Source organism: Littorina saxatilis, linkage group LG14 (assembly GCF_037325665.1).
Source record: "Littorina saxatilis isolate snail1 linkage group LG14, US_GU_Lsax_2.0, whole genome shotgun sequence".
NCBI classification, from domain to species: Eukaryota; Metazoa; Mollusca; class Gastropoda; order Littorinimorpha; family Littorinidae; genus Littorina; species Littorina saxatilis.
In genome coordinates, this window is record NC_090258.1 from 5078222 (window position 1) to 5098288 (window position 20067).

Here is a 20067-nt window from a genome sequence, read left to right on the forward strand (position 1 = left end):
CCGGAAATTTCTAGAAGGTAAGGGAGATAACTCTTTTTTTGTATCCAAACAAAGGAGGTAAAGCTAATGATAATGGGATAGCGAGCGTCTTAAATTGCTACAGGGCTCCGCTTACTCCCGGGTGAAGCCGGGCTTAACTGCTAGTGAAGAATAAATGCTGTTTCTTAATATTTTACTGGCCTGCAGAGAGAGAATTGGAGATGTGCACAAGTTGATTTTGTTCGTTTAGTAGATTACAAGCATTTCAAAAATTATTACACGCATAACATGAAATTGATGAAAACTAAAGGTTGTGACATGGATCTAAATACACACAAAAATTGAACAGACGGAAAATAAATACTGTGGTTTTTGATTTTAAAATGTTTGCCTTTGTTAATTAGCTGGAGCAGTATAGTAATGGAAAAAAAAAGAGAAAATACTATTTTTCTACTCACTATTTTATAGACATAATAACTTAAATAAGCATTAAAAGGACACAAAACAATCCTCAAAAGGTTTCTTTCAATCTTTATGTTCCCATTCCAAAGTAGGTTCAAGAAAATGTCTTTGCTCTAGAAGTATATGGCTTTAATAAATATTTCTATTTCATGACTCAAACATGGCCTAACAGCAACCTTGAAATTTGAACAGAGACAACCAGACTTGGATTATGCCGGAACAAAATCCAAGAAGTGTGTATAAGTTTACAAGCTGTAGCTTGTAAACAAGAAGAGCAAACGCTCGATCGAGTCACTTTCGCAGTTCTGAATATTATATGAGGCATCAGATGGACAGGAAGAAATTGCTATTCACAACACAATGAGTCATGTTCACATAAAATTTGAGCCCGGTCACTTTTATAGTTTCCGAGAAAAGCCCAACGTTAAGTTGTGTGTTGCCGAACAGAAAAGGCTAGTTATCTCCCTTGTTTTTCTGATAACGTTCGTAAAAGGCTACAGATGTAAATACTTTGATGTAAAGAATAATCCTACAAAGTTTCAATCACATCCGATGAACTTTGTCAAAGATATAAAATGTCTAATTTTTCCTTTGACGCTGACCTGTGACCTTGAAAAAGGTCAAAGGTCAACGAAACCATCGTTAAAGTGTAGAGGTCATTGGAGGTCACGACTAAACAAAATATGAGCCCGATCGCTTTGATAGTTTCCGAGAAAAGTCCAACGTTAAGGTGGTGTCTACGGACGGCCGGCCGGACAGACTAACACTGACCGATTCAGACATGGGATTCAGAAAAAGTGATAATTAAGGGAAAAAAAAGTGGGGGTCTGGGGGCCGCAGAAGGCCCCCAGTAGGGTCCATGGGCAACGCCCCTGGTCGGGGTCTGGGGGCAAAGCCCCCAGAAGCTGAAGGTTTTTAGTATTTTAGACACACAAAAATGGCCCTGAAATGCATATTCAGGGTTCCTGCAGGGCAGAGCTGATACAATTCAAGGAGTTTTCAAGGACATTTCCAGGACCAAATAAATGCTTTTCAAGGACATGATTTTCCCCAAATTAATGCAAAGCACCAAGTCATTCCGTAGTTGTTTCCCTTGCCAACTTCCGGGAAGGGAAGCAACTACGGGTGACTAGTAATAGTTAGTTCGTCTGCTTTCGTTTTCACTCTATCTTTTATTCTCCCAAAATGTGTGTACTGTATTTGACGAAAACAAAGGGGGTTGCATTTTTTTTTTTAAATAAGACAAGCTGCTGACGAAATGTACAGGCAACAATTTGGAAAAATCAAGTACTTTTCAATGACTATTTAACAAAACTCTATTTTCAAGCACTTTTCAAGGCCTGGAAAAGGTTTTCCAATTTTCAAGGAGTTTTCCAGGGTTCAAGGACTCTGTACGAACCCTGCATATTTCAGCTTAATCATAGCCCCCCCCCCCCCCTCCCTTTCTCTTCCTTCCCATGTTTCTCAAATTAATTTTACGCTAAGACTCAAAATAAGGAGGAGAAAGAGAGAGAGAGAGAGAGAGAGAGAGAGAGAGAGAGAGAGAGAGAGAGAGAGAGAGAGAGAGAGAGAGAGAGAGAGAGAGAGAGAGAGAGAGAGAGGCGGGGATGGGGGGGGGGTGGTGGCGTGTGACGGTGTGGTTTCAATGTTCTTACCTTGTCGGTGCCAAACGACCCCAGTGACTGATTACACGACTGGGTTTTCAGGATAGTCAGGTGCTTGTTGCTTTTCAAGTGGCTTTTGAGGGCAGTCTTTCCATTGGAACCGTAGTTGATAACATTAACATCGTTGCACAAAGTGCACTAAGCTTTTCCCGGCAAGTTGATTTTAGCAAAAGCATCGATCGCCAACTTTCAGTTTCACGTCTTGTGTCTTCTGGCCTTTCTCGTATTTCCAGCTCAATGATACAATTTCATCGAGCCAGTCGAATCTCCAGAGATTTTTCTTGTACTTCTGCTGGTCAATTTCCCGGGATAGAACGGTTTCGTCTCGCTTTAGCTTCCTCATCATTTTGGCAAGTGGCTCGAAGCGATGTAAAAATGGCGCCGAATCATTCTCATACGGTATGCTTTAGCTTATACTGAATCCCCGATAGCTACGTTGAAACGGTGACTGTAGGAGACAAAGACACAGAGCGCGTTCCCATACGGATCGACCAGCAACAGTCTGACCGTTTTAGGAACCAACCGTTCAAGAATAGTATGGAATGGAGCGTCGCGATCAGCGGACCGGCCGAAAAACTTGGGTCTTTACCTACATATACCCCAACATTTTCTCAGCGGATTTGCACGAATCTCAAGAATGATCCCTGGAGCCTAAAAATTTACGGAATTCCGTAATTTTACGGAAGAATCCCATGTCTGCCGATTACATAGTCACTTTTTCTCAAGTGACTCAAAAATACTATAAAATTTATCGTTTATCCATTTTCCTACCAGAACTAGGTCCCACTGTGATTTTGATGAGGGTTAAACCAACTTCAATCATGTCAGAAGGTCATTAAACCCTAAAAGCTTGTACAGTTTCAAAGCCCTAGCTTCAAATCTAAAGCATTTGAGAAAATCTCAATGTTAAGTTTCTTTTTCTTAGACAGCTGGCCACAACAAACACTTCTCATGACAAAGACTCACCGATGATTCAAGTGAGCCAAAAACTACAATAATTAATAGAAATATTTCAGGAAAGATCAAGAACTGACAGCGCCGATATCCTTGATAACTGAAATACTTTCAGGTCTATATTAAGGCTACCTACTGATGTTAATAAGAGCAATACACACATTGAAAGCGTAACAAAATTTAACATCTTCCGCTACAGATTATTAAAATTTTACACACTGTAAAGTAATCATACATGTATTTCCAGAGCATGTTCTCTCTATGTATGTTTACCTTGGGCTTGTCATAATGTCTCTTTGAATGTGAACTGTATTAACGATATGGCGAATTATGCAAATGGAAACAAACAAACAAAACAAAACTTGTTAGGACTTCAAAGCTGTAATAAAGGAAAAATAATAAATCTTGGTTGAAATACGACGAATCTTCAACCACTTACCCCCCACCCCCAACCAGTCTGAAAATAAACAAATCATACTCCTACAATATTATATATACACTACATTGTATTTCCGTTGGCACACACACCACACGTTTCCGCAATACAGCTTAAACAACACACATGTTGCCGACACCAGACCTGTTTACCCCCAAAACTTGACAAGAGTAATGGTCAAGTCAAAAAATAGTAATCTGATGACCAAAATAGTAACCCAGTGGTTACAAACAACAACATTAGTAACACAAATCTTTGTTGAAGCACATTTGAAAATCGTAGTCTGAACTCAAATGGAGTATTTTCCCCCCAAAATCCTAAAAAATAGTAATAAATTACTCCAAAATAGTAAGGGTAAACAGGTCTGCGACACTCCATCACAGGACAGACGTTCAAGACAATAAACAGTACAAAAATACTTCATATGAGTGTAAAATACACCATAATAGTGCAAAATACTCCCTATTAGTTCAAAATACTCATTAACATTACAGTGCAAAATACGCCCTTGAGAGGTAATATGCATCCAACTTATCCCTGTCTATTTGAGAGGGGTGTAGGGTCTTCAAAATGGCGGAGTATACCTGGCCTAATTGCTACCTGTATAGTCTTCATTTCTTTTTGTTCTATCCTTTTTATATTTAGTCAAGTTTTGACTAAATATTTTAACATCGAGGGGGAATCGAAACGAGGGTCGTGGTGTATGTGCGTGTGTCTGTGTGTGTGTGTAGAGCGATTCAGACTAAACTACTGGACCGATCTTTATGAAATTTGACATGAGAGTTCCTGGGTATGAAATCCCCGAACGTTTTTTTCATTTTTTTGATAAATGTCTTTGATGATGTCATATCCGGCTTTTCGTGAAAGTTGAGGCGGCACTGTCACGCCCTCATTTTTCAACCAAATTGGTTGAAATTTTGGTCAAGTAATCTTCGACGAAGCCCGGGGTTCGGTATTGCATTTCAGCTTGGTGGCTTAAAAATTAATTAACGACTTTGGTCATTAAAAATCGGAAAATTGTAAAAAAAAATAAAAATTTATAAAACGATCCAAATTTACGTTTATTTTATTCTCCATCATTTGCTGATTCCAAAAACATATAAATATGTTATATTCGGATTAAAAACAAGCTCTGAAAATTAAATATATAAAAATTATTATCAAAATTAAATTGTCCAAATCAATTTAAAAACACTTTCATCTTATTCCTTGTCGGTTCCTGATTCCAAAAACATATAGATATGATATGTTTGGATTAAAAACACGCTCAGAAAGTTAAAACAAAGAGAGGTACAGAAAAGCGTGCTATCCTTCTTAGCGCAACTACTACCCCGCTCTTCTTGTCAATTTCACTGCCTTTGCCATGAGCGGTGGCCTGACGATGCTACGAGTAAAATGGCATTGCGTTCAGTTTCATTCTGTGAGTTCGACAGCTACTTGACTAAATATTGTATTTTCGCCTTACGCGACTTGTTTTCCATTAATAAAGAGTTCTTTATGTTCTTGTTTTATAACTCTGAAAAATGTTCCTTAACTGCAAAGAACATCATCTTCAGGGGTGGGGCAGCTAAGGCTTCTTTTTCAGTGGATATGGAGCGCAAATGTCCCATTGTCTATAACCTTACATTTTGTTCAGAGCGGTGAAAAAAGTGTAAAGGTCGGCAGAAAAATAGAGTCAATAGGGTAACCCCAAAGGACATTTTTTTCCTGCATAAGAAGTACGAACATAGCCCATATTCTGAAGACGTACAACACTGGATGCATGATAGCCGGGTAACTAAGGTAGAGCGCTGGACTTCAGACCAGGACGGAAATGGGTCAACTTTATGTGCAGACTCAGAGACGGTATCTATGTCCCACCCCTGTGTCACCAAGGTGGCACGTAAAATACCTCAGTCATTCTGCCATAAGTGCAGGTGGCTGATTGCAGCTAAACACGCCCACACCTGGGTAGCGTGACTCTTGTTGCTGTTGGCTTTCCACTGGGAGGAAGCGACCCCAATTTCCCAGCTTTCAGATAATAGAGAAAATGAAATCTTCTTCGTACGACGGTTGTGTCAGGAGAAAATGAAATGAAATGAGGCGCACCAAACGGCGAAAATCACTGCAGCATGCCTGTGTCATGTGCATTGAAGACAGCAGAGCAAGAGACTAAGGTCTCCCTCACTGATCCTAATACCTTCACGCTCGACTTGGTCGGCTGGAACCCTGGGTGGCCATGGGGAGACTGGAGGAACGGTCCGCTTCCCTTGTCCCCCTTCTGTGCAAACACACAAACAAAAATACAACAAGAAGAGCAAACGCTCGATCGAGTCACTTTCGCAGTTCTGAATATTATATGAGGCATCAGATGGACAGGAAGAAATTGCTATTCACAACACAACGAGTCACGTTCACATAAAATTTGAGCCCGGTCACTTTTATAGTTTCCGAGAAAAGCCCAACGTTAAGTTGTGTGTTGCCGAACAGAAAAGGCTAGTTATCTCCCTTGTTTTTCTGATAACGTTCGTAAAAGGCTACAGATGTAAATACTTTGATGTAAAGAATAATCCTACAAAGTTTCAATCACATCCGATGAACTTTGTCAAAGATATAAAATGTCTAATTTTTCCTTTGACGCTGACCTGTGACCTTGAAAAAGGTCAAAGGTCAACGAAACCATCGTTAAAGTGTAGAGGTCATTGGAGGTCACGACTAAACAAAATATGAGCCCGATCGCTTTGATAGTTTCCGAGAAAAGTCCAACGTTAAGGTGGTGTCTACGGACGGCCGGCCAGACGGCCGGCCGGACAGACTAACACTGACCGATTACATAGAGTCACTTTTTCTCAAGTGACTCAATAAAGTCCACTGTCAAAAAAGCAGACTACATTACAAAACAAGAACTATTTGAGTGCATACAACTTTTACAAGTCCTCTAAAGTGAGGGGACTACCGTATTTGACGGATTACAAGACGCACCGTTTTATAAGCCGCACCTCCGACTTTAAAAAAAAATTGGGACGAGCCACGTATAGGCCGCGTCACTATATTAGCCGCCGTCGAAAAAAATATAATCAGATCGTGTCAATCAATCAAAACAACCAGAAAAACGAAAGTACGGTATTTGGCGAAATCGGCTCCGAGAATAAACAAGTGAAACAAAGAAGAAAAGGGAAAAAGTTTGAAGAAAAATATCACACACACAATTTGTAACCAACACACATATGTAGTCCCGCCAGGAATAAGCTTTTTTGGGATGATTTACGACTTTTGCGCACATTTCGAGCAAACGAAAACACAACATGGCGGCTCTCGCTCCTCCAACTATCGCGAGACACAAAAAAAACGAAATCTCGCACGCGCGAGATCCTGATACATCCGGTGTTTCTCTGTACGCTATCTTGTCACGACGACTTGTTGACAAACAAAGATTCGCAAAAGAAAGAGAAAAGCGCCGAGTCTTGAGTAGAGTTAAGTAGAGAGCTAATAAAGTACCGGTAATCGCTAATCGAGCGAAATGAAAATCCGAGGCGATTTCCTTTAGGTGAATGCTATTCAAGTTTAGGTAACGTTTTAGCCGCATCTTTTTATAAGCCGCAATGCGATTTTTTCTTTTTTAAAGTCGCGGCTTGTAGTCCGTCAAATACGGTAAGCTAGAAGTAGAAAGGATAAAAAGCTTACTGGGGCACACTCAATTCTTTATTGATGATTAATACTTGCAAAGATATGAGAAACAAATTTGAAATTGCGATAGTGAGGGTTTTCCAAGCTTAATCTAAAAACAAATTATATAAGTTCAGAATATTTGCTAGAATGATTCACAACTTTTTTCAAACGCTCCTGTTTCAGTGTTTGCAAGGATTTATCAATAATAAAAAAAAGATAAGAGAATCACACATTGAAATCAGATCACCATATCATCCTACAGTATAAATCGAGCAACAGATGTAAATCTGAGTATGAAAAGCAACCCACTTTCTCTGATGTTTGAGGTGTTCCAGGGGTGTTCCGTGACCTCGCTGAAAAAGATTTTAAAAACAACAGCACATAAATTATATCTCTGAAAGTAGCAAAGGACTGGTTATGCCCATGATATATGAACTAAATAAAGATTTAACAATCGTTCAGTGTGTAATTTAATGCCAGTTTGAGTGTTACTGACATGAAAAAATGCAATCGGGTTTGGACCACTTACTTAAAAATCTCACATGTTTTCAAGGCAAATTCCACTCGTGCAAAAAACATGAGTGTACGTGGGAGTTTCAGCCCACGAACGCAGAAGAAGAAGAAGAAAGGCTATCAGGCAAAATTATTTCCACTTTGTGAAAAATTTGAGAAATTCATCTTTTGAATTTAAGGGGGGACAGGGTAGGCAAGCACTTTTTTTTTTATTTTGGAAACAGCTTGCTGCTTGTTTGATTTTTGCAAGCAGAATAACCTAATTAAGGGAAACCATTTTAAATTTTGAGTGAAAAGCAATTTTTGGGGGTTTTATTCACCAAAATGTGAGAAAAACGTTATAAAATGTGCTTTTTTTAAAATGTTGCAGTTTGTGAACCAGTGCATGTTTTGATCCAATTTTTCTTCTTTGCAGCAATATGTGTGTGTTTAATAATTCTGTGTATCGAAAAGCATTTCTAAGCAATATATTATTTTAATTTAGCATTTTCAGTTACCGGTTCAGTTCTGATAAGAAAAATACATGAAATCCTAACTGTCAGACTCATAAAAACCCAACCAATGCACTGAACTCTTATTCCATACACAGAACTGATGCTGTACAACTCATAAACAACATATACAAAAACTGAATAAATCCATCAAGCCTTTCAAAAGTTGCAACATTTTAATTGTAGCGTTTTGTCTGAAAATTACATTCAGAGAAAACAGCATTTTAAAGATTTGAACCAGTACATAAAAAAACCAGTAGCACAGTGCACCCTGAATTCATATGTTTTTATCAGAATGACCACTTTACTATGTAGGGAAAAGGATTTGACAATCAAATTATCAGGATTTTTTTTATATACATCATATGAAAACAGCCATCTTTGTTTGTACCGATATGAAAACATGAATCAGAACCAAACTGTCAGACTCATAAAAACCCAACCAATGCACTTAACTCTTATTCCATACACAAAACTGACGCTTTACAAATCATAAACAACATAAACAAAAATGAAACAAATCCATCAAGCCATTCAAAAGTTGCAACATTTTAATTACAGATGTTTGTCTGAAAATTACATTCAGAGAAAACAGCATTTGAAAGATTCCAACCAGTACCTCAAACTAGTAGCACAGTGCAGCCTGAATTGATATGTTTTTATAAGAATAACCACTTTACTATGATGGGGAAATGATTTGACGATCAAATTATCCAGACTTTTTAAAAAAAATCATTTGAAAACTCATCTATGTTAGTGCAGATATGAATCAAAACGAAACTGTCGGACTCATAAAAACACAAGGAATCCACTGTATTCTTATTCCATGCACAGAAATGGTGCTTCACAAATCATAAACAACATATACAAAATTGGAACAAATCCATCTTGCCATTCAAAAGTTACAACATTTTAATTACCACATTTTGTCTCAAATTACATGTAGAGAAAACAGCATGTAAAAGAGTCTCACTAGTACCCCGGTAAACTAGTACCACAGTAGAGCTTGAATTAATGGGGTGGTTTTTTTTTTAACCAGAATAACACTAACTATGAAGGGGAAATGATTTGATAATCAAATTATCAGATTTTTTTGATTTAAAAAAAAATCATATGAAAACATTAAAAAAGTCAATTATCTGTGTTTGTGCTGATATGAAAATATTGATCAGAACCAAACTGTCAGACTCATAAAAACCCAACGGATGCACTGATTTCTTATTCCATTGCATAGAAATGATGCTTCACAAATCATCAACAACATTACATAATTATATATACACAAATGGAACAAAGCTATCAAGCCATTCAAAAGTTGCAACATTTTAATTACAGTATTTCTGTGCTCAATCCTAACACTGCAGCAAATTTCTGTAAAGCTGAATGTCCCTTTCCATGTACCAACATGGTCATACGCGGATTATTTAAAATGCAACTTTACCACCCGAAGCCTTGCAAACACCGGGAGAAGAGTAAACAACTGCAGACTTGAATGGACACTCATATGCACTCCAGATGCAGGGCCTGTGCAAATCCTTGGGCTGATGCATCACCTTCTTTCATAATCAGACTGCTATCAGACAAGCATTCAGTACAGGATATAAACCTTTCAGCAATAGATTGAGCTGATCAATGTTGACAAAAGCCCAACACATGTCAGCGGAGTGACGTTGCACAGTACCAGTATCCATATCTGCTTGTGATGGGTCAGAAGATGGCAAAGTATCTGTATCTTCTTATGGTTGGTCAGAAGATGGCAAAGCTGATGTTTCTGCTGTGGAAGAGGGTAGTTCCGGTTTAGCAAACTTTTCCATCAGGTCAATCTTTCTCCTCGCTGCCACCACAGGAGGACTGGCTCTCCCCTTGCTCCAACCTAATAAATACACAAACACTGATTTAATATTTGATACAACTGTCCATGGTTTTTGTTTGTAATAAGCTGCAAATTTTAAGACTCAATATAAACGTCAACAAGTGCTTGTACTTTATTTTGCAAATGACCATGTTACATGGGGTGTACCTCAACTTTTTGGCTAGGCTGGTAAATCAGAAATCCCAATCAGCCCCCAACCACTGAACCAGGCGGGTTTTCTTACAACCACCTCAGCGGCTCGTACCCACAGTCATATGTCGGTTGACGAACACACACACACACACACACAAAAGACATTCATTAATTGGCCCCTATCACAAAATTTACATGTCAAGTTTACTATGGGATTTGAGTAACCACACAATCACATACACACAGGAACTAATACTGAAACTAGCTGAATTATTTTCTTTCTTTCTTTCTTTCTTTTCATATTTTTCTTTTAAAATTAATTTATTTCATCACACTTGCTATGTATTTGCTTGTTTCTTGTCTGTTGTCTGTTTTGTGTGTGTGTGTGTGTGTTCTGTGTGTGTGTATACATTTTCAGATTTCCTAAACCTAGCACTGTTTGCAGGTGATCTTTATGCTTTTGATTCATGAGTTGCATCCCCAGTCCTTTAGTGTAACTCTTTTTTTTTCTTTGGTGAAGTAAATTGGATCTATTTTTTTTATTCCTTAGTTAATGGAAAAGATTTAACAACAATATTGCTGTCAATGATAGGTTGGTCAGCCATGCTGGTGTAAACCAATCCTTTAGAATTAGAGAACGCTCTCTAGTAGGGTACTTATTTTCCTACGGTCAATGACCAGAAACAGAAACTGTGTCAGTCGTACATCGCTCAGATGCTGCTTCTCAGTTTGACCCCAGACAAAGAATAATGATGACATGTTACACCATAGTAAGCTCTCAAGGACTGGCCAGCGTAGAACAATAAAATAGGGGTTGTGAAGACGATATCACAGAGATGATCGAGGGAGGGAGGGAGGGGGTGGGAGGGTGCGGCGGCCGCATCAAGAAACACGCAAAATACTTCAGACACAAACTGTTTATCATTTACCTGCAAACCCTAACACATTCTTACAACAACAACAACATGACAATTGGCAATAAATCACGTTGTCAAACAAACAAGATCGAAAAGAGAAAGAAGCAAAACCCACCTCGTCGAGTCAAGAATCTTAGAATGTCGTCTGCTTCAATACGATAATGTTGGTTCATTTCGGAGTGTTGTTACTTCCTTCTACTGTTCGCTGCTGCTGGTTCATCTTTCTCTGATATTTCTTGCCACTATGCCGAACATTTCCAATGTTAGGGTTGTTCTCCGCAGCTCAAAACTTTGAAAAATGCTGCTGAATCGGTGAAAACGTCATGGATTTGTTGACACCGGGGGACTGATAAGTTGTCTACTGCGCTTGCGCCAAATGCCTTTGACCTACATATATTTGCATATATTAATTCCGGGGTTTCGGTTGGAACGGATTCTCTCTCTTTGTGCCTATGTCAACGGAAATTCCCCAACGGTGATGACGTCATCTTGAAGAACGGAAATTTCCACACAGTTTGAACAGCGAAGGGTCATGTCATGTGCGCACATTTACCAGCACGGAGTATCCAAAGTTGACCATTTTTTCGATTTTTTTGATAAAACACAGACAAAAACAACAAAACATCGGTTTGAAAATGGTTTTATTTACATGAATACATGTCTAAAATGACAAAAGCAGATTATTGAATGCATTCCAGGATGTTCAAAGGTGTGAAAAATGCAACAACCCCAAAAAGGTGTATGAGACCAAAAATAACTCATTTTGCCTACCCGGTCTGCCCTTAAGCCTCACTTTACAATTTAAAAATCACAACCCATTAAAAGAAGTTTTTAAAAAAGTAACAATGTCCACACAATACTTTAGCGCTTCAAAGCAATACAGCACATTTGTCAAAAACCTTTCCTATGACACGGAATTGCATATTACACGAGCCAAACGAAAAATTTCTGTTTGTTACATTCAGACAATAAAGTTTGATTGATTTGAATATTGAATTGAATATATTAATATATTCAGCCTTTCAGTTTCTCTATCTTATTCTGACACACAGTGACACACAAAATTAAAAAAAAGGACTTTTGTTCGCACGATACAATTTCAGCATTACATTTCTTCCCCACAAGAAATGAAGAATGTAGTACTCACAAGGGACCGGTGAGGCCTGTGCACGAGCCGTGGGCAGTGCCATTGTGACTTAGCACTTCACTGTCTTCAGTGCTCTGAATTTATCCGATTTCTCAGGTCAGATTATTTCTGAAACAGAACACGTCAGAAGTAAGCAATATGTTATTCATGTACTAACAGAGAGACTGGGGATCCGGGAACTGACGAGTCGGTTACAGAGCCCTGAGAACCAGCACTCACGAGTGGACATAGTCTCAAACTAGAGGTAAGGGGAGTAGAGCTTTGTTTTTCATCTTCTTTACCTGGGAAGACAAGTCGTGCATTACCTCTGTACTGTAGTGTAGTGAGAAGTGCTGCAGACCAAGGTCCAGGTGGTTTGGGATCAATTCATGTAGCCAGTTTTTGAGCCACGGTCCTAAAGTTAAACTTAGTCAAGACTGACGGTGACAGTGACAACTGAGGCATGACACTGACAGTGACAAACCCATCCATTCATCGAAATATACTATTACTAAGGATAGTTTACGGTGCGACATTTTGACTTGAAAAATCCCAATGCAGCTGCCTTTTTCTAAACCCCAGCATCACTTGAAACTATGTAGACATGATCATGATGATGACACTTTGACACACTTCCGGTTGGTGGGTGAGAAGGCAAATTTTTGGGCTCTGACAAATTTTTACGATTTCGAACTTTTAAAGTCAAATTTTACAGTGCAATAGTTTTAGAAAGTGTGTTTTAGACGCAGTACAGACTATTTGTGACATTTACGGGAAGAAACATGGCGAGACCCAGGAGAAACACGAAAAAAACCGATTCTGACACCCCAGCCAAGAAGATGGAAGACCAAGATGGCGGGAAAACCGGCGCAATCTCAAACTCAGGTGTTGTAAACCAAGACAGTCATATCTGCAATCAGTGCAAGCAGGTTTTCACGGAGGAGAGTGACCAGATGTTGATTTGTGAACGTTGTGACAATTTTTTGTGCATTTTTTGTGCCAATATTTCGAGGGCTGAGTACTCAGTACTACAGACCTCTGCGCATCTGCATTGGTTCTGTGAAGGCTGCGAAGGTGCTGCCTTGGCAGCAGTCAAAGAAGACAAGCTAATAGAAGCAAAGTGTAGCGCACTTTTCCAGGAATTTATGGAGAAGGAGCTCATGACCAGGTTGACAAGCCTGAGGGAAGAATTTGTGAAGGGGGCATCAGGGACTGCACAGCCTGAGGGCGGGAAGAAGGGGGAGGAAGTAGTTAAGGGAAAGGCTGATAGGGGGAAAGGAGAGGATGATAGCGTCAAACTGTTGGCAGAAATGGCAGAGAGGAATAGAAGAAAGGCAAACTTGGTGTGGTTTGGTGTGCCAGTGAGCAACTCAGACGATGCACAAACCAGAAAATCAGATGACACTATTTTTGTGAAGAAGGCATGCTCGCAGGCCTTGGGGATAGAGGTAGAGATAGCCAGTTGTAAAAGGCTGCACTCGCAGTCGCAGGGGTCAGAGGGAAAGAACAAAAAACCTCTGTTGGTCACGTTGAAAGATGGCACCCAGGTGGATAATGTTTTGAGGGAAGCCAGAAAACTGAAAGACAATGAAACTTTTAAAGGAGTTTTTATCAAGAAGGATTGTACCCCTTTAGAAAGGGCAGAGATGAAGAAGCTGGTAGAGGAAAGGGACCAGAAGAGGGAAGCGACAAGGGAAAAGAAGGGAACAGAAACATGGGTCATCAGAAATGGAAGGGTGGTGAATGTGAACAGAAGAAACCAGCCAGTAGACAAACCAGTGGCAGAGCAGGGGGTGGGGACGATAGTACTGGAAGAAAATGCGGAGAAGGGAGGAGAGTAAGAGAAAAGAAAGGAACTCGGGGAGGGAAGGGGAGTAAGACAGAGGATAAGAGCTCTAACTTGGGAGCAAACTGTACAAAGAAAAACCTTTTTTGTTTTTACACTAACAGTGATACTCTGCTTAACAAAAGGGCAGAGCTTTTACATACGATTGAGTGTGATAGGCCTGACATCATTTGTGTAACTGAGATTTTACCAAAATTTTCTAGATTTACTGTGGATTTGTGTGAAATAAAGATTGATGGCTACAGTTGTTTTACTAACATCCAGGGGGGTGTACAGGGGACTAGGGGGGTGGTTATGTACGTACGTGAACAGTATGGAGCGCAACAGATTGTTCTAGATGGCAACCATGCAAGAGTTTTAGAGTCTGTGTGGTGTGAGATACCACTTGTGGAGGGAGATAAACTTTTACTGGGAACTGTATACAGGTCGCCAAACAGCTCTGTGGACAATAACAATGCACTGAACACTTTACTGAAAGAAATTACAACGAATAGAACTCATGTGCTAGTGACTGGAGACTTTAACTATCCTGAAGTGAACTGGAGCGAAGGCACGTCACCGTCTAACGCAGAACATAAGGCCACTGTGTTCTTGGACACGATCAGAGACACTTTCTTGTATCAGCATGTTGTGGACCCTACTCATTGTCGAGGTGATCAGCAACCTACTCTCATTGACTTGGTGTTAACGAATGAGGAAGGCATGGTTGCGAATCTAAAACATCATGCGCCTTTAGGTAAAAGCCATCACCATTGTTTAATGTTTGAGTACATATGCTATGCCGGTAAGATAGACCATGGGTCTGAGGGGAAGTTCGCCTATGCCAGGGGGGACTATGACTCGATGAAAACTAAGTTTGCATCTCTCAACTTAGCGAACAAAATTGAAGGACTCAAAGCACAGGAGGCATGGGACATTTTGTCCAGCAATATAGAGACACTAGTGGGTGAATATGTTCCTCATGTTCGGAGCAATGGACCCAATAGGAAAAGAAAACCTCTGTGGATGAATGAAAAAGCATTGGCCAAAGTAAAAAAGAAACGTTCAGCATATCAGAGATATATGCAAACTAGGGAAGGGGCAGACTACTTATTGTATGTAAAGGCCAGAAACCAAGCTAAGAAGGCATGTAAAAATGCGGTAAAAGATCATGAGAAAAACATTGCTAGAGCTGCTAAGAGCAACCCCAAAGCATACTACGCTTACGCCAAAAGCAAGATGGCCACCCGAGATGGTGTGCCCGATCTAACTGATAAGAGTGGTAAACAAGCAACGAAAGACAGTGAGAAAGCGGATATGCTTAATGACTTTTTCTGCAGTGTGTTCACGAAAGAAAATCTTGACTACGTCCCTGATTGTGAGGGAAGGAAGTTGAATAATGAATTGAATAACATAGACATTGACACGAACGCAGTCCTGAAGTTGCTCAAGGCACTTGACGCCTCGAAGTCAACTGGACCTGATAATATGCATCCAAGAGTGTTGAAAGAATTGGCTGACGTTTTAGCTGAAGTTTTAGCGATTGTTTTTAGGGCATCGCTAGCTGAAGGAACAGTACCATATCAGTGGAAGCAGGCAAATGTAACACCCCTTTTCAAGAAGGGCTGTAAGAGCAGTCCAGGCAACTACCGCCCAGTGAGTTTAACAAGCATACCATGCAAACTGTTAGAAAAGTTGATAAGAACCAGTGTTTTCTCTCATTTGACAGCCAACGACTTGTTATCAGATAGCCAGCATGGTTTTGTGGCAAAACGATCATGCGTGACAAACCTAATTAGCGTCATTGACGACTGGACAGATAGCTTAGATGATGGAGTACCGGTTGACGCTGTGTACCTTGATTTTGCTAAGGCATTCGATTGTGTTCCGCATGTGCGGTTACTGAAAAAACTAGAAGCATATGGTATCCATGGACTTGTCAAAGACTGGATCGGTGATTTTCTAAGTGATAGAAAGCAAAGGGTGAAGGTCAATGGGTCTATGTCAGACTGGAAAGACGTGACAAGTGGAGTGCCCCAGGGCAGTGTGCTGGGCCCGGTTTTATTTGTTATATACATTAACGATCTCCCTGAAGTTGTGAGCAGTCTGTGCAGCATGTACGCTGATGATACAAAAGTGTACCGACAAATCAGAACTTGTGAAGATAGCAAGGAACTCCAGAGGGATTTGGACAGTTTGGTCGACTGGGCAGACAAGTGGCAGATGCGCTTTAATGCAGATAAGTGTAAGACATTACAGTTGGGTACAAAAAATCAGAAACTTGTGTATAATATGAGAAAACCTGGCAGCGTGGACAGGGTTGATCTGGAAAGCTCAAGTGCAGAAAAGGACCTTGGAGTCAATGTAGACAGTGAATTGAAATTCTCAAAGCACGTGGAAACACAAGGCAACAAAGCAAACAGAATCCTGGGTCTCATTAGACGGTCTTATGAGCATTTGGACGCAGAAACGCTAAGACTGCTCTTTGTTGCACTTGTACGGCCTCATCTGGAGTTTGCAAATGTGGTGTGGAGTCCCCGACTCGAGAAAGATAAAAATTTGATTGAAAGTGTATTAAGAAGAGCCACGAAGTGTATTCCAGGGTTGAAGACCTTGAGTTATGAAGAGCGTTTGAGAGTTTTGAAAGTTCCAAGCATGTGCTATAGGCGTATCCGGGGAGACATGATTGAAACATACAAATTCATGCATGGATACTACGATTGCAAGAACCCACTGGAGCTGAATAGCCTTTGTAATACCCGTGGACATCAGTTCAAGCTCAAGAAGAAACAATGCAGAACAGCTCTCCGACAATCTTTCTTCACGAACAGAATCATAGACACGTGGAACTCCTTGGACAAGAATGTGGTAGAAGCGCCGACAATGAACAGTTTCAAAAATCGCTTGGACAATGCACTGAAAGATTATATGTATAGCCCAAATGTCAGTATGCCTCTCACTACACCAGCCAAGAAAAAGTTGATAGAATAGGCCACGGTCAAAAGATCGTGTAGGTTACCTAGCCCAAAGTTAGGCTAGGATAGCAACTGATCAAAAGATCAGACAAAGGCTTAACAGCCTAAGTACCAGTCTGATAACATAACATAACATAACATAACATAACATGAGACTGAGAGATGAATCAGGAATAGCGTCGTTATCGATAGCGTCCCTCAGTCCAACTCCACTAGTGAAAAGAAAGTGTGCCTGGCTCTCGAAAATTGGAAGGAAATCAAAGGGACAACAGTACTTACAGTGTGACTAACTTACACAAGTTTACTCTAACATAACAGTAACATTAACAGTAACACAAGCAGAAAAAGCGTGACTTTGTCTCTAAATTCTAATCATTAGAATGATGATTAGTTGTGATGCATCTGCAGAATTTGTGTTCCGCAAAAACAACATTCGTCTTCCAGCAAGAATTAAAAAAAAAAGGTAATGCATGGGAACAGCACACACCAATGACACATTTTGTCAAAACACACTGGTGTGCTCACCGAAAAGGGCGCCGAAGTGCGGTATCCTTTGTCACTGTCACTGTCAGTGTCAGTCACTCAGTGTAGTTTCAGATTGCTTCTTCCAAGGAATCCTTTTCACTATCACTTTAAAGATGCATCTTTACCTGCAAGTTCCTGTCATAAATAATGAACTCAAAATAAAGAATGTTTGGAGTAATTCAGAGAAAAATACCTGATGGAGCACTTACCGGGCACGTCAAACAAAGAGCGGCCATTTTGGATAACTTGAGGTTGAAAAGATAATTGGTGTTGGCAGTGGACTCAAAAAAGTACGAGATCGTTTTGAATCAGATGGTATATTCGTAAATTCGGAGGTTCTGTGATTTATGTGTGTGAGAGAGAGAAGTAGAGAGAGAGAGAGAGAGAGAGAGAGAGAGAGAGAGAGAGAGAGAGAGAGAGAGAGAGAGAGAGAGAGAGAGAGAGAGAGAGAGAGAATTTTAACCTTCAGAGGGAAAAACCCGATGTTGACAGTGGACTCGGAACAGTAGAAGCTAAAATTTGATAAATACATAGTTAAGAAACAGATTTACATCCTGATTTTAGTGATAAACTGTACCGTTGGCATTCGACTCCTTGGTATTCATTATTTAGTTGTTCTTCAGATTGTAAAAGATCTGTTCACTGTGTCTCTGGCCGTCACAGTAGTCAGTGTTTCACTTGAAAACCGGTACTGATTAGTGTATCCAACAAGTCCTAGTTTTTGTGAGTTAGACCGAAAGCAATCATGAAAACTCTATGCGGGCACAACCAAAGGACAGAATACGTCTTTCACCGTGCTTCGTGGGTCGTGGACGACCCACAGCAGTCACCGTCAAATTCGCCCATATCAGTCTCTGAGGCTATTTTGGAGTTTTTAAGACTTCATGTAATCTCCAATCACAATACGACTTTCCCATTGCCCAGCTTATGGAAGATTATCTTTGTAAACAAACAAATAAACGATGACGTATTTTGAACTACACAGTCCGGATGATATGGGTTTGTGGACGACCCATATGGATCTACGTAAGGAATGTTACGTTGTCACTTTATGATCTTATTCGGATGGCGTGGGTCGCGTACGACCCATACTTTGTAAAGAGGTGGCAAAACGATTATCCCTATTCGGATGGCGTGGGTCGTGTACGACCCGTACTTTTTACGTTGAATCTTTCTTTGGAAAGTATGGGTCGTACACGACCCACATCATCCGGACTGTGTAGTTCGAAGCGTGATCCGGTGTAACACGAGAAAATTACTCCCACGAGATTTTTACTCCGGAGTAAACATTTCGTACGAAAAAGTTACTCCCTTTACGAAAAAAGCACTCCCCCATTACACGAGAAAATTACTCCCCAAGACAGGTGAGTTCCGAGTAAACATTTCGTACAAAAATGTTACTCCTCTGACAAATAAATAACGAATAAATTACTTCACCCCAACACAAGCAATTCAACTTCCCATGCCAGGTGTACGAAATTTTTACTCCCTTGTCCCCTGTTAGTCTTGGTGGTGGAAGGGGTGGAAGGAGGGTAGCGCGACATTCGTGTGCGCGAGATCACTTATTGGCATTATCCCTTCGCCCGCATCCCATTTTTGCGTACGAGATTTTTACTGGAAGTAAAAAATATGGGGAGTAAAAATTTCGTCGAGGGAGTAATTTTTTCGTGCCTTGGGGAGTTCTTTTCTCGTACGAAAAGTGTACTCGGAGTAAGAATTTCGTACGAAATATTTACTCCGGAGTAAATTTTTCGTGGAGTAAAAATTTCGTGTTACACCGGTGAAGGTCACTATAAAGAGAAAAGGTAATGTTGAACTTAACAGCAGCAACACTTTTTACGTTTAGTCAACCGTCCAATGAATGAGATCATCTACACTGTTCTGCAACGATGAATAAACTTTGTCTAATTTTGTATCAGTAGTGTGTAGGGTCGTATCGTCAGCAAAGAGTTCGCAGTCATCATTAATACTAAGAGGAAGATCATTAATATACAGGGAAAAGAGTAGTGGTCCAAGGACAGAACCCTGGGGAACCCCGTATAACACAGGTCTTTTGCTGGATACGGTTGAATTAACGCAGACAGACTGCTCTCGCCCGGCTAAGAAAGAGGAGAGCAGGCATAAGGTTTGGGGTGACATTCTATATTCAACTAATTTTCTTAATAGTAATTCATGATTAATAACGTCGAAAGCTTTAGCAAAATCGACGAATAAGACACCACAGAGTTGATTATTATTAATGCTACTAAGCCAACTTTCAAGAAGGTTTGTTAATGCTGTGTGGCACGAATGATTTTCTCTAAAACCTGACTGGTTGGAATGTATAAGATCGTATTTCTTCAAATGAGTGGTCAAGTGTGTAAATATGTGTTTTTCAAGTGGTTTTGATAAAACAGGAAGAATTGAGATTGGTCTGTAATTGGCAGGGTCAGAAGAACTACCTGATTTAAATAGCGGGATTACTTTCGCCTCCTTTAGAGAGAGAGAGAAAGAGAGAGAGAGAGAGAGAGAGAGAGAGAGAGAGAGAGAGAGAGAGAGAGAGAGACT

The 20067-nt window shown here is 40.1% G+C and overlaps 1 protein-coding gene across 16 annotated transcripts in view; it reads right to left on the bottom strand.

The window, feature by feature from the left end:
• Positions 1-17880, bottom strand: part of LOC138946942 (SWI/SNF-related matrix-associated actin-dependent regulator of chromatin subfamily E member 1-like) — a 61806-nt gene extending 43926 nt beyond the window's left edge. For 7 of the 16 annotated variants that reach the window (XM_070318374.1, XM_070318371.1, XM_070318365.1 and 4 more), the window contains exons 1-5: positions 17730-17879; positions 12217-12324; positions 7453-7496; positions 5675-5755; positions 3499-3516 (exon numbers count right to left, since the gene is read on the bottom strand). In XM_070318374.1, coding sequence (XP_070174475.1) covers positions 3499-3516; positions 5675-5755; positions 7453-7496; positions 12217-12259 — 186 coding nt within the window. In that variant the 5' untranslated portion in view covers positions 12260-12324; positions 17730-17879. Of the gene's footprint in view, positions 1-3498; positions 3517-5674; positions 5756-7452; positions 7497-12216; positions 12325-17713 lie in introns of all 16 variants that reach the window. The other 9 variants (XM_070318377.1, XM_070318376.1, XM_070318368.1 and 6 more) reach the window with 3 other exon arrangements.
• Positions 17881-20067: the final 2187 nt, after the last annotated feature.